Here is a 15,768-nt window from a genome sequence, read left to right as displayed (position 1 = left end):
GTCCTCTATGGGGTCGCACAGAGCCAGACATGACTGAAGCGACTTAGCAGCAGCAGCAGCAGCAGCAGCAGCAGTCTGAACAAAGGAAAAGAAAGATACAATAAAAGTTAACCCGTGGTTCATATGCCTTAAGCCTAGGTAGTTAACAGCAGACATTTATCAATAGGCCTGTGGTCATACCCCAATAAGCATAATAGAATTTATGATTCTATTTGGTTACACAGGTAATTAGGGTATTTGTTTAGGTGAAGGAGAGTCTAGGTACGAGCCCTGGGGCTCTTCCAAGGAGGCGGAGAGTCTGGTTTTCCAGTTGGTATGTCGTTTCCATAGATACTGGGCATATAGCTCAAAGTCCACAGTCCGGCCCAAGATGGAGTCCTGCTTTCAAGATGAAGCCTGTTTTGTCTGTTTCCTCCATTGATATGAATTCCGTAAAATGAGAAAATCAGGTCAAAAAATATGGATGAAATTCTTTTCTAAACCTTGACCCTTTGCTTCCCTAAGAAATTATTCTGCCTTGACTCTCTTGGGCACCGCAAGCTAAGATCAATTTACTAGGCAATCTTAGGGAACAATAATCCTTTTCAACTCTAAATGGCTCTGGATGGGTCTGATATGAGGCAGCCTAATTTATCCAGGCACAAAGCTTTTAGTATTTCAATGTATATAGTATGGTTAAGCAGAGATAGGATGCAATGTCTTATTGAATTGGGAATAAACAGCGTCTGGGCAAGTGGCATGGAGGGGGCTGCTTCAATGCATGACACTTCTCTTATATCCTGGAAGTTGTTAAAGGGAGGTAAGTTCATTGTCCTTGCGAATATGTCCCCAGAAACAGAGCTGGACTCCTGGACTGAGGTCTCTGTGCTGTGTTCCCGCTATTCACGGCTGTCAGAATTTAACTGGAGCGGAGGAGAGTTTCCTTCTTTCCTGGATCTCAAAAGCTCAGTCTCTAAGTGCTTCAACTTCTCATCCCCGAGTGTTTCCAGAGAAGACAGCCTGAGGGAGAGGAAGTGGTGCTAATTAAATCCTCCCTCTGTTTTCCAGGCACTGGAGCTTTTCACAGATGTCTGTTGTTAGGCTCCAGTTCACACAGTGCAGCAAATACAGAAGCAGGCTTTCCTATCCCAAAGGCACAAATCTCCCTTCACAGGTTACAGGGAACTCTAGAAACACACTTCCTTCCAAAAGCCTCTGTAAGAGGTGGCAGACCTGCAAAAATAGAGCATGCAACTAACAGGGAGGCTACAGTGCCTCTGTGCTTGCTCTCTCTCTCACGCACACACACACACACACACACACACACGCACACACACACACAAATCCTCCTGCTTCTCCATGCGTGTCCTTGTATTTCTCACAGGCCAATAACTTGAAAAACTTATCTGGAAACTCAGTGAAGCCCTTCCTGTTGTGAGACAGCGTGCGTCATGCAGGCTTGTGGACCTTGAGTGTGGTTGGGAGTCCTGAGTGGGAGTCCTGAGTGGGAGTCCAGGTGCTTTCTCTCCTCTCCAAGCATGCCCTGGGATGCGTGTGTGGATGCGTGTATGCTTTCTAAGGTGCTTCTATCGTGTCCGACTCTCTGCAGCCCTATGGATTCTATGGACCGCCAGGCTTATCTGTCCATGGGATTCTCCAGGCAAGAATACTGGAGTGGGTTGCCATTTCCTTCTCCAGGGGATCTTCCCGACCCAGGGATTGAATCTGAGTCTCTTATGTCTCCTGCATAGGCAGGCAGGTTCTTTACCACTAGCACCGCCTGGGGCGGGGGTTGGGTGGGTGGCATTCCATCAACTCTGGGATCCTCAGAGAGATGGAAACCAATCCATCATTCTAGGGTTGCTGGGAGAATCAGAGGAAATAACCTGTCATGTGATCAGCAGAGGGCTTTTTGCTTGTGAGTCTCTGACCAGCCATGTGTTCCCTCCATTCAAGCCCCTCAGGGTGACTATGTATGTCCACATTTTCCTGAGACAATGCTGCTTTACACCTATCATCCTAGCATAAGTGTTAATAGCACTTTTTTCATGCTCAGAAGTATCCAGGGTTCAGTTCAGTCCAGTTGAGTTGTTCAGTTGTGTCCGACTCTTTGCGACCCCATGAATCACAGCACACCAGGCCTCCCTGTCCATCACAACCTCCTGGAGTTCACTCAGACTCATGTCTCTCCAGTCAGTGATGCCATCCAGCCATCTCATCCTCTGTCATCCCCTTCTCCTCCTGCCCCCAATCCCTCCCAGCATCAGAGTCTTTTCCAGTGAGTCAACTCTTCGCATGAGGTGGCCAAAGTACTGGAGTTTCAGCTTTAGCATCAGTCCTTCTAAAGGAATCCCAGGGCTGATCTCCTTCAGAATGGAATGGTTGGATCTCCTTGCAGTCCAAGAGACTCTCAAGAGTCTTCTCCAACACCACACTTCAAAAGCATCAATTCTTTGGTGCTCAGCTTTCTTCACAATCCAACTCTCACATCCATACACGACCAGTGGAAAAACCATAGCCTTGACTAGATGGACCTTTGTTGGCAAAGTAATGTCTCTGCTTTTGAATATGCTATCTAGGTTGATCATAACTTTCCTTCCAAGGAGTAATAATCTTTTAATTTCATGGCTGCAGTCACCATCTGCAGTGATTTGGGAGCCCAAAAAAAGAAAGTCTGACACTGTTTCTACTGTTTCCCCATCTATTTCCCATGAAGTGATGAGACCAGATGCCATGATCTTTGTTTTCTGAATGTTGAGCTTCAAGCCAACTTTTTCACTCTCCTCTTTCACTTTCATCAAGAAGCTCTTTAGTTCCTCTTCACTTTCTGCCATAAGGGTGGTGTCATCTGCATATCTGAGGTTATTGATATTTCTCCTGGAAATCTTGATTCCAGCTTGTGCTTCTTCCAGCCCAGCGTTTCTCATGATGTACTCTGCATAGAAGTTAAATAAGCAGGGTGACAATATACAGCCTTGACGTATTCCTTTTCCTATTTGGAACCAGTCTGTTGTTCCATGTCCAGTTCTAACTGTTGCTTCCTGACCTGCATATAGGTTTCTCAAGAGGCAGGTCAGATGGTCTGGTATTCCTATCTCTTTCAGAATTTTCCACAGTTTATTGTGATCCACACAGTCAAAGGCTTTGGCATAGCCAATAAAGCAGAAATAGATGTTTTTTTCTTGAACTCTCTTGCTTTTTCCATGATCCAGGGTTAAGCAATAAATTATATGCTAGTACTATTTTACCCCCCTTGACTACTTTAATTATTCCCAGTTTCAATAATGTAATTTGCTGTGGGTAGGCGCTTGCTGGGGTCCAGCCCTGGTGGATCCAGGGTAATTCGAAGGAGAGATGGAGTAGGCGAGGAAAAATTTATTTATTTAGAAATGTAAAAGAGATTAGGAAGAAATAGTATAGTAGGAGAATTCAGTGGAGAAAAGAGGCTGAATAACTTGGTTTACGCAGAAAGCTAATAAAGTTCCAGAGAAGGAACTTGCACCATCTACAGTTAGGCCACCAGTGCCCACTTGAATAGCGGAGGGTGCCCCGCCCTGGGCTCCCTCTCACGTGGATCTTAGATGCCAGGGCAAGTAAGTAGCCTCAGAGAGTCTCCACGCCCCAGATGCGAATTCAGCCTGAAAAGGAGAGAGAGGGAGACAGAGAAAGAGAGACAGAGAGAGAGACTCGCCATGGGGGGAGCCAGATTTCCAAGAAACCAGTTCGAGAAGCTGGTCTGAGAAACTGGTCCATCCTTTATTGTTTGAAAAGCTTTTTTCACTTTTTGATTGTACATAGAGATCAATGGATAATACAAAATTATACAGTGTCAACAGCCCTGACTCTTATCGAGACCAGGCTTTTTCTCTGCATACCTAGTTGTATACATAAGTCTTAGATGATTTACATCATCTTCCGGCCAGAATGCTAATTAACATTTTACAGCCCTTTTCTGATAAGGGTAATAGTGTTGATCGTCCCAAAGTCTGGTGCCACTCTCAGAAAGCACTAAAAAAAAGTTACATTCTTACATAGCAAGGACACAACAGTTTATAACAAGAAGTGGAGTACAGTGATTTATAACAAAGAGAAAGTTCATTAACTCAAATGTCTACTATTGCTAACATCAAAACTACTATATTCCTATTTCTGCATCCCAATTACATTGATTAATATCCTTCCAGGTGCCTAAAAGATAAAGGATATGGAGGCCTGGCAGCAAACATTAAGTCAACAATGGAACCCTTCACCAAACTAATTCTTAGCTCTGCTGTTACTGCTAAGGCACTTCAGTTGTGTCCAACTCTGTGCAACCCCATAGACGGCAGCCCACCAGGCTTCCCCATCCCTGGGATTCTCCAGGCAAGAATGCTGGAGTGGATTGCCATTTCCTTCTCCAATACATGAAAGTGAAAAGTGATAGTGAAATCGCTCAGTCGCGTCCAACCCTCAGCCACCCCATGGACTGCAGCCTACCAGGCGCCTCTGTCCATGGGATTTTCCAGGCAAGAGTATTGGAGTGGGGTGCCATTGCCTCTCTGAATTCTTAGCTCTAAAAGGCTCTATATCTTTAAGATGTTTTGAGCTTCATGCCTCTCACAGTTCGGGCCTGTAAACAATCCACAAGTTGTAAAGACCAGTCAGATAAGTTAGAAAGCCATCAAAGGGGTTTAAACCGAGACATTCTTTTTATACGCAGGAGACTGTCAACTGGAGCTCTGAATTAACTCTTTCGGGGATAGCCCCCTGTTATGTCAGAAGAGTATAGTATAGCAGACAGTAAACAGACAGATTTTGGGTTTGGGGTAGATGCTCAGACAGAGGACCCCTTGAGACCTGACTCGCCTTGACATCAGGCCTCTCCGCATGACCTTGTCATGGGTGGGATCTCCCGTGCTGGCTCCTGGCAGGCGCTGCGTCTCACTTTCTGTTGATTCACAAAGAGGAAGGAAATGGAATTTGTGGGAAGGAGCCCTAAGACAAAGATGGCATTCCCAGTCCCATGGTGACGCTGGGCATGAGAACTTCCTCCGTTGTAGCACTGGGCATGTGTGCACAGCAGCCGTAACTATGTGGCCTCAGCTTGAGAAAGGTCACTTGGTTAAGGAGACCTTTTGCTAGGCTAGCATGTAGCTTCTATTTTGTTTTGCTTTGTGATACTTCTTTTAATGTACAAAATATTAGTGAATCTACTGTGTTTCTGTTTATGTTAAGTCAGAGGTAGTCATTGTAAGCATCCAGAGACTTATGAAAACAGAAAATAAAAATCACCTGTAACTCTATCAGCAGAAGCAGTAGCAGTAACTCTATCATTCAGAGACAATCATTGTCTTTTTTAAGTTGAGGTCTACTTGATATACAATGCTATATACGTTTCAGGTAAACAACATAGTGATCCACAACTTTTAAAGGTTACCCCAGTTATAGTTATAAAATATCAGCCATATTTCCTGTGCTGTACAATATGTCCTCATAGCTTCTTTATTTCATACATAGTAGTTGAAAGTGAAAGTCACTCAGTCTTGTCCAATTCTTTGTGACCCCTTGGGCTATACAGTCCATGGAATTCTCCAGGCCAGAGTACTGGAATGGGCATCCTTTCCTTTCTCCAGGAGATCTTCCCAACTCAGGGATTGAACCCAGGTCTCCTGCACTGCAGGTGGATTCTTTACCAGCTGAGCCACAAAGGAAGCCCAAGAATACTGAAGTGGGTAGCTTATCCCTTCTTCAGCATATCTTCCCACATCAGATATTGAACCGGGTCTCCTGCATTGCAGGTAGATTCTTTACCAACTGAGCTCCCAGAGAAGCCCATGTATAGTAGTCAACACCTCCTAATTCCTTACCTTATCAGGTCCTTTCCCCTTCCCCTCTCCCCACTGGTAACCACTAGATTTTCAGAGATGATCATTGTTCATATTTTATTTTACTTCTTTTTAGATTTTTTTCCTAACCTCTGTCCTACCATACATGTATATATGTACGCAAGTTCAGGTATTATGTCTTATTCCCTTCCTTCCTGCCTCCCTCATTCCCACCCACCCTCCCTTCCTTCCTTCTTTCTAAATTATTGCAACAAATTTGAATAACATTTTCATAATATTTTATAACTTATTTTTTTCCATTAGCATTACATTTTGGACATCATTCTGTAGTAAGAATATATTCTCACATTTCTGAAGACCAAATTGTATTTGTGCACTATAACTCTTGTCTTAGCCAATTATCTGCTGATGGATACTTAGTTTCACTATATATATCTGTAGTATTAGACACAATGTTGTGTGAGTGTCTAATGTTGCTATTACATAGAATGTTTTGCTGTTAGACTTGAAGTTATGTTTTTTTCTTTTCTATTAGACACAATGTTGTAATGCAGGACCTTCTATATTTTTACATCTTTTGGCATGTCTAGATTATTTCTTTAGGATACATTTTTATTTTTCAATTTATTTTTTACTTAAAAATTTTCCTTTTGAAATATAGTTGATGTACAGTGTTGTATGTAGCAGATGTACAATGTAGTGATTCACAATTTTTAAAGATTAAATTTCATTTATAGCTATTATAAAATATTGGTCATATTCGCTGTGTTGTACAATATGTCCTTGAGGATACATTTTTAGAATTGCAATTTTTCAGTTACAAGAAAGCACTCAGTTCTGAGTGCTTCTGTGCCCTATTAGTAAGAAGTACATAAGCAAGTGCATTATCATTGCTTTTAACTACTAAATAAGCTCACAGGCTAGTAGACTTTCAAGAAAAAACACCTCAAAAACTTGAAGAGAAATTGTCTAGTGATAATAATTTCATATTTTTCTTTCCTTGTTTACCTTCCTGTTCCATGGAATTAAATATGGGGAAAATGAAACTACTTGTAGCTTCTTTTTTTCTGTCCAGAAAGTCTCTGCTGCTGTCCCCTGGTAAATGTCCCCTGATGTTCACAGAGTCTCTGTTACTGAACTCCATCCGTCAGTGCATCTGTTCAGCTAACGTGAGGTGGGTTTGTCAGTTTCAGGAGCTTTGGTTTTTCATCATGGGCTTTTGGGCCATAGTTAAGACACAGGTGACTTTTTTTTTTTCCCCCTGAGAATTTTGTTTCTTTGTTTTAGGCTAGAGAAATGTCAAGAATTGGGAGCTTTGAGGGATTCCAGCCTGTGTCTCTGAAGCGAGAGGAAGATGACCAACCTTCTGAGACGGATCAGCTGTCCATTGAGGAGAGGGAGCCAGAAACACAGGTCCCAGCGCCAAAGCAGATTTCAAGGCTGCCAAGTGTCGTTGAATCAGCTCTCTACCCGAATCCCTATCACAAGCCTTATCTCTCACGGAAGTACTTTGTCACTCGGGTAAAATCATAAAACCATTAGTGTTCTTAAATACTGCATAAGACTTCTCTTTAAAATCCTAATATTCTTCCATATACCACATTTTATCAACAGTTTTCACATTTCTTATCTCATGTAATAGCTACAATAACTGTGAAGGCATCTTTATCTTCACATTACAGGTGAAGGATCTGAATTTCAGAGAAGTTATGGGTCTATTTTGACCACCAGAGAAGCAAGTCCTCCAGTTCCCATGGGTCTTTGGCTCCTCAGTTTTGTATTCCTGCTAAACCTGACCTCAATAAGTTAATGCTCCATGAAGAGAAAACCAGACTTGCTAGAAGAATATAAAGCTGGGAGCCCAGAGGGAGTATTTGCTCTATGTTAGGAAAAGACATGAGTGATGGGATAGAAAGCATTGCCGAGAATACCTGAACCTCAAGGGTATACAGGGCATGCTAGTAGTATAGTGTAGGGGCAGGCACTTCATTTCAAGTATAGAGTCACAGTCTGGAACTCAGCTTCTTCCTTGTGCATCAAAGCTGGGTAGTAAATAGATGTGTGCATAATGAGGGTGGTGTTTATATATCCAAATGTTAAAAATATTTCAGACTTCTCACATTTGGATCAAGTAGAAACATCCTTGGTTTCCAGTACCTTTCTCTGTCTTGAATTCTCCTTCCTGTTTATAGATCTACTTTAACAATGCTTTAACTTTCTTGTCAACACACTAGCAGTGAGCTCATAGGCTAGGCTATAAACAATAGGAGGATAAACTGCGGATTGTACACTGTGGCAGCAGAGACCACCTGAATTTTCACGGGTACCTGGAGCATCTCTTTACTGACATTTTTTTTTTTCAACTCAACCCCTAAATAAGTGGTGGCTAAGAGTTTGAGGCTATTTATAATGTTTTAATTAATAAACTTGGATTTTCTAGCTTTTAAAGTTAAACTTTGGTTAAGATAAAGTTGTAACTAAAGAGACTCAGTGTGTGTGTGTTTGAAAACATATATCCACATTACCTATATTCAGTGAGTCTTAGTTATATCCAGTGACTCATATGTACAAATTACTGGCATGTTCCTTATTATGTGTGTGTTTGTGTGTTTTTGCCTATGTAAAGCAAATGGCTTGTTTTCCAAAGCATATTAACTTTTTTGAATATGCAAAGTTTAGTTGTAAGATATATCTGGGATAAAAATCAAAGCATCCCTTAGAATGTCCATCTTTTTAATGGTGATAATGTATCTATCAGGGTTAGATGAGAGAAGAACAGTGATGAATGATATGGAATAAGAGATGTATCATTGGAAGCTGGTACAATTAAGATAGTTGCCTGAGAAATCTATGCAAAGCTGTTGTCTTTGCATCTGTTGATGGGTTTGGAGGTAGTATACATCAACCAGCTGGCCCTTGTGTAGTAGAACTAGGGAACAGGGGAACCTACATGGATGAATTAGAATTCCTTTCAATCCAGCAGCACTCATCACAGAAAAATGGAACCTGTGTTGCTCTCCCACCAAGTTTGGACTTGAAGATGTGAGTCATTTTCAGGAAAAGCCAGTGTTCTCCACCGAGTAAGCTGCACACTTACTCAGTTCAGGGAAGGAGGCTCTGAGGGAGGAAGTCTGACTATAACAAAAGAAGCTATAGGTCCAGGGGCTTCCCCCACCCCCTTTCATGCCATCAAGCAAACAAGAGATGGCATTGTTCAGCAGCTCTGAACAATGGGGTATGATTGGCTGCCCTGATCTTCAGCAAGAAAATGACTGATGTTTCACTTCTGCCTTTCAAGTCTGACACAAATGTCTGTTGTGGCCAACACTAATTTGGAAGCAGACAAGAAAGTGAATTCTAGAAAATGTAGTTACAGCTTAGCTAAATTGACACAGATCTGGTTTACAAGGATTCTGTAAATTCTTGTAAAGTTACAATAGAACTTTTCTTTATTTATTTACATGATGCTTTTATTTGTGTGGCTCTGTGTAGCTTATAAGAGACAGTCCCCTGGAGCAGCACTGTGAGGTAGGCAGAGAAAGGCTTATCAGTCTTGTTTTAGGAGTAAATGCATAGAAGCTTCAGAGGAGTTAAGTGACTAAGTCATGTGATATTAGTGTAAGAGCTGTAGCTAGACTCTGTATCTTCTAAGTCCAGTGGTCTTTCTACCATAACATACAATTGAACTTAGGATGTTTTAGCAAAGGTTTTCTATTGCTGACTCTGATTCATGTGACGAACATCTTTTCCACCAGGTGTATAGAAAACAACTTTAAGTTCTCAAGAGCTTGGGAAGGAAAACCTTCTTCTAATTTTGTCAGCGAGTCTGAAGTAGACACGAGGGCTCTTTGGGAGGTAACTGAGGGCTACATTCCCAAGGCAGTCAGCATTCACTTTCTGTCAGACTAAGAGACAGAATACGAAGAGGTTTCTTTTCTTGGTTTCTTTCTTTCTTGTTTTTTAGCACATGAGTATAATGAATGTGCTTTAATGCATTCTAGGATAATGAAAATGAGACTGTGGGTTCAACTGAGACAATGATAAATATTAGTTTGAATAAATAAAGGAATGATATGGTTTTACTACCTTGTAAACCACAGATCTGTTGATGTGGTGGTAGCTGAGGAAATGGGAGGAGATGTGTGTGTGTGGTATATAGGTATACATAAATTTCTTCTCTTCAAAGTATGGATAAAACGTCAGTTTTATCTGAGAGTTTAAATAGACTACTTTTTAAAGTGTTCTTAATACAGTGTAAGACACATATATTAACATTTCATAAACAGCACCTCTTGCTATTCTAAATACTTTCTTCCTCTTTTTTTATTTTTTATTTTTGGTTAATTTGGCATTCACATTTCTGTAAATGGTAATAAAGAATGGCGTTAAGATGCCCATGACCTCACCATGACCTCTAAAGTAAGGTATAAATGTAGACATATAGGGTATGTAGCAGCAGAGAGATTCATTTTTATTTATTTATTTATTTATTTCAGCAAAGAGATTTACATGAAGGAAGCTAACTCATTTTCTCAAGGGATAATTAAATCAGCCCAGGACTGAATGACTCAGACCTATGAAACATTCATCACATCACAAGTTATCACTTCTTGGAGCTGAAGGGAGCTCTAGTCCAGTGATGATCTGGTGCAGTGCTTCTCAGCTTTATCATGCAAACAGATTACCTGGAAAGCGTGTTAGAATATTGGTCTGATTCAGTCGGTCTGGGATGAGGCCTTAGATTCTGCATTTATATGCACTCTATGGAAATACTCATGCTTTCTGTCCACAGATCACACTTTGAACACCAAGTTGCTAGTCAACACTCTCATTTTTAGTGGCAACTAAGACCCAGAGAGGGGCAGTGGCTGACCTGAAGTCCTAACACTTAGTGCCCACTGACTTGCCCAAGAAGCTAATAAGAACAAAGCTGGGTTTAGAGTTGATGTTTCCCAATTCCCATTCATAGTTCTTGATCCCATGCAGTGATTTAAAAGAAATCAATTTATTACAGTGTAAGAATTTTAAGGCTATGTAGCAAATGCAGAAGAGCAATAAGACTGAGTAGAAAAATTTCTTGGCCTTGCATTTTATTATAAGGTTTTAAAATAATTTCACTGAAGATGGTTCATAATTCCATAGCTCAAAGCTAACGAAAATATATAAATATGCTTTTATACATTTTGGTGAATATCCTTTCTTACTTTTTTCTTACATGTACATTTTATTGTGTAAAACATAGGGTTACATCTGTTGTGTGTGTCCAGGTGCTCAGTTATGTCTGACTCTTTGCAGCCCCATGGAGTGTAGCCTACCAGGCTCCTTTGTCCTAGGGATTCTCTAGGCAAGAATACTGGCATGGGTAGTCACTTCCTTCTTGAGGGAATCTTCCCAACCCAGGGATTGAACCCAGATAGCCTGCATTGCAGGCAAATCCTTTGCCATTTGAGCCACCAGAGAAGTATCATGGAAATGTAATACAATTTACTTAAGTTTTGCTGTATATTTAGGCTGCTTTTTGTTCATATCTTTTAACTTGGAAGGGAAAGTTATTCCTTGGCTCACTGAGGCAGATGGACTCAATTTCTTAGCTGCCAGGTGTGGACACCTAATGCTATAATAAGAGGGAGGATCAATTATATGAGTTTCAGGTTGGATATGGAAATATATGACAATTTAGGGCAAACCAGAGGCATTCTTAGCATCATAACATTGTGAATTAGATCACATCTCTGAATATCTGGTCATAAAACAAGTTAATCTGGTCCCTTAAACCTCTTACATTATTTTATGGGTCACTCTGTGTTGTTGCGTTCTTTCCTCTGTCTTCCAGACAAACGTTTATTTACTGCGACTTTGCCCTTCCGATACAGCTTAGCGACATTCTTGCTTCGAGCCAGGAAGGGCCTCAGAGAATATCTAATCCTACCCCTAGGGCACACAGAACTGATGTGACTTCTCTTCTTTGGCAACTTAGGGGCCATGGCAGGCCTGGAACCCAGGATTCCTGGCACTTTGTGCCACCTATCCACTGCCTCTGACCTTGGACAGTGAATGAGGAGTCACATAATGAGGGCCTCCACCAGTTGCTATCAGTCTGCTTGGATAACCTTTTCCTCCTACTTTTGTTCATTTGCTATTATTGCTTAGACATGTCTAAAAATGGCCTACTGCCTTCTCTCCACAAAAGTACCCCTCAAGGCTAATAACTTGAGGTATATTATGATAATCGCTTTAGTTGTGGAGAGTGATATTCAAAAGCAACTTATGAAAGGAACAATACTTGATCTGCATGGGGAAAGATATATTTAAACTCCCTGTAGGACTCTATATTTGCAGATACCTTATCAGAAAGTTGAAAGCGATTAGAGATGGGGAATTATCTCTAAATTTATACTTGAGAATGTAAATTACATACAAACTAATGGGACTAAAACTATTTGATCTTTTAATATTTAATTAATGGTTCCCCGTGGCCTTTTTATAGCCTGTGTTCTATTGTGAGGAACGAGACTTTAATAAGCAGGTTTGGGACTTCCCATTGTGTGGCAAGATGTCATTGCCTTCATGACACTAATTTGGCTTTCATACTCTCTCCTTTTCCCTCTTCTCTTACTATAGGCTTCCCTGTGTCTTGCTCTTGTACTGGGAACAACTAAATATATTAGTTGTATTGTTATTGTCTGTGTGAGCTTCCCTCTGGCTTAGAAATTATATATCTCACTGGGCAGAAGGTTTCTGGATTCCCCTCCTTACACTGAAATGCTTTGAAGATGGTAATAAAAGTTGATGTTTCTATCTGAGCATGGATCCTTAACGATTACGAGATAAGAAGCATTTCTTTCATTTTCAGAGAGAGACAAATTTGCCTAGGCTTTACCAATCAGGTCCAATTCAGAACTGGTTTCTTACCTTATGAATGTACCACAAAGCAAACCCTTTCTGAGGATGATGACACCTGCAAGAGAGAGCTGACTGTGTCTAAGTCCCTAGGAGCACTCTTTTCTACTCTGTCCTTTTTTCTCACTGTCTGGCTAAAGTGTCCATTACAAGGGAAAATATTAATAGCAGACATGAATATTGTCTGTGTAGCAATTGACTCCCAGGCTAGTCTAGCTCAAGGAAATGCAAGGAAACAAATACATATGTCTTTATATGTATGGCTAAGTCACTCTGTTGTGTGCCTGGAACTATTGCAACATTGTTAATCAGCTATACTCCAATATAAAATAAGCTCAACAACAACAAATACTTATGTCCTTGAACTTTCCTCAGCACATTTGTTTTGACTGAAACTATTTAGGGCTAGACATCAGAGAAGTTATTGTTCATTGTTCATTATAAAAATAAGGATCCCCCTAGTGATTTTTTTCTTAAAATTTAGAATTAGAAATGTATGTGTACTCTCTTGCTAAGCTTTATTTGATTGGATGATGAGTACATATCATTCCAATATACTTTCCTTTGAGTCTCAGGCTGCAAGGAGTCTCAGAGCTAATTGTTCCACTGCAGTAATCATCTGATCACCTGATCCTGGTACAAAGGTTTCCCTTCTATTTAGTATTAACAAGAAGAATGGTAATAGAGTCTTTTATTCTTCAATGTTATCAATGTTTTAGGCATTTCCAAACAGCTGTTACAGTTAACGGTATCTCATCTATCTAGCAAATGCATGTAGACTGATTTGTGGAATGACAAGGTGACTTGACAAGGTGACTTGACGAGGGTCTCAACCAGAAAGGCTGAGATTTAAAACCTTGGCCTGGACACAAGTCAAAAGGTTCACACACTTTATTGTATTTTTGACACTAAATGGCTGAAGTTAATGTATCATAGTAACCAAGAGTAACAAATGGAGAAGAGTAAAATACTTTATCAGGACAGGATGCATAACTGTTTCATAAAGGCATGATCGATGTTTCTCCTGAAGGTGAGAACTAAGGCAGTGAGTACCCGGACAGGATTTCAGAGATTTCCAAACTGTTCCACTTTACTTTTAACCTTTAACTTTTGAAAAGGTTTATAGTAAAACAATGGGCTTCTCTGGTGGCTCAGCAGTAAAAAATCCACCCGGAATGCAGGAAGCTCAGTACAGGAGGATGTGGATTCGATCCCTGGGTTGGGAAGATCCCTTGGAGTAGAAAATGGAAACCCATTCAGTATTCTTGCCTGGGAAATCTTATGGACAGGGGAGCCTGGTGGACTACAGTCTATAGGGTAGGAAAGAGTTGAGCATCCACACAAGGATGCATAGTAAAACAACACCTCTATACACTGTCCACCATCACTTCCTTCCCTACCTGTAGGGGATGCCTGTTAACCTTTTCTGTGTATCCTTCTAGAGTGGCTTTCAGTTCAGTCGCTCAGTCGTGTCCGACTCTTTGCAACCCCATGAATTGCAGCACGCCAGGACTCCCTGTCCATCACCAACTCCCAGAGTTCACTCAGACTCGCGTCCATCAAGTCCGTGATGCCATCCAGCCATCTCATCCTCTGTTGTCCCCTTCTTCTCCTGCCCCCAATCCCTCCCAGCATCAAAGTCTTTTCCAATGAGTCAACTCTTTACATGAGGTGGCCAAAGTACTGGAGTTGCTTTAGGTGTGTACAAACAAAAATACTTATTCTTATCCATTCTCCCCTTTTTTACACAAATGATGACATATTTACCCTTGCTTCATAGTATGTTTCTTCATTTTTTACATATTTATCATATTTCATTGCATGTATGTGTCTCATGATATACCTAATGAGTCTCCTATTCCTAGACTTTTGCACGGTTTCCGAATTTTTGCTATCCACAAACCAGGCTGCAGAGGAAACTTTGCACGTGTCATTTTGTACATATGCAAGAGTCTCAGTAGTATAACTTCACAGAAATGGAATGTGTGGATCAAAGGATAGATCATTTTGATGGATTTTGCTGATTGCCTTTCATAGAAAAGACAAGAAAAAGTTTTGAAAAATTCTACATTCTTTTATTTGTCTTTACCTATTTTTGGCAAAGTGCCTGGTATAAAAGCATTCAACAAAATGCTTATTTCAGGATTATTTCATCATTCTTCAATTCTACTTCTAATTTTTTTTCTTCTGAAAAGTACTAGTTTCACTACCAAGTTATATTAGCTTGAAGAAGAAATTACACGGATATAGGAAGAGAGACAGGAAAAATAGCCATGATGAATCATCAAAGAAAGTATCATTTTTCAGAGAACTTTGACCATCGAGCCTGGTAGAGTCAAGCTGCATTATGGAGAGCTGAGAATGAGCGATGAGAGAATTGCCACAGAATCCCAGGAAATTTCCATGAAGCATAGACCAGTCCTACCAGCTGTGCTATGCTTAGTCACCCTGTCATGTCTGATTCTTTGCAGCCCCATAGACTGTAGCCTGCCAGGCTCCTCTGTCCGTGGGGATCCTCTAGGCGAGAAGACTGGAGTGAGTTGCCATACCCTCCTCCAGGGGATCTTCCCAACCCAGGGATTGAACCCAGGTCTCCCTCACTGCAGGCATATTATTTACCATCTGAGCCACCTGGGACTGGATCAGTGATGCTGATACAACCTCCTGTGTCAATGGGAGCGCAAAGCATATTTAATGAATGTCCCAGAACTTATTGATTTCATGACACATCAGGTTCAGCAGGCCTGGGGTGCTGTATTAGCTTTCTGACAGCCCTTCAACCAGCAGCAGAGGATGACGAAAGAGTCAGAAATCATTTAGTCTACTGGCTGACTGTCCAATTCAACAGGAAACTTGTTAAAATTGAGGAATCAGACTCTCTTGGTGTAAAGGCTGTGATTATATTTTCTTAAAGATTTCCAGGAGATTTGGATCATCAGCTTGGCTTGGAAAGCTTTGGTTCAGCCTACTCATTTGTCTTATAGATAAAGAAATGGAGGCCAAGGACAGTAAATCATTGTCTAGAGGTCAAAGAACTTATTCATGACAGATCTGAAATATCAAC

The 15,768-nt window shown here is 40.9% G+C and overlaps 1 protein-coding gene across 5 annotated transcripts in view; it reads left to right on the top strand.

Moving 5' to 3' along the window:
• The window catches only part of TPRG1 (tumor protein p63 regulated 1), a 164,634-nt gene that overhangs the window by 30,216 nt on the left and 118,650 nt on the right, over positions 1-15,768 (top strand). For 3 of the 5 annotated variants that reach the window (XM_042233258.2, XM_042233267.2, XM_042233265.2), the window contains 2 exons: positions 6,880-6,978; positions 7,092-7,325. In XM_042233258.2, coding sequence (XP_042089192.1) covers positions 7,101-7,325 — 225 coding nt within the window. In that variant the 5' untranslated portion in view covers positions 6,880-6,978; positions 7,092-7,100. The remainder of the gene's footprint in view (positions 1-6,879; positions 6,979-7,091; positions 7,326-15,768) is intronic. The other 2 variants (XM_004003046.6, XM_042233274.2) reach the window with 1 other exon arrangement.

This window comes from Ovis aries, chromosome 1 (assembly GCF_016772045.2).
Source record: "Ovis aries strain OAR_USU_Benz2616 breed Rambouillet chromosome 1, ARS-UI_Ramb_v3.0, whole genome shotgun sequence".
Lineage (NCBI taxonomy): Eukaryota > Metazoa > Chordata > Mammalia > Artiodactyla > Bovidae > Ovis > Ovis aries.
Note: the sequence above shows the minus strand (reverse complement) of the source record. Positions and strands in the feature narration are given on the sequence as shown.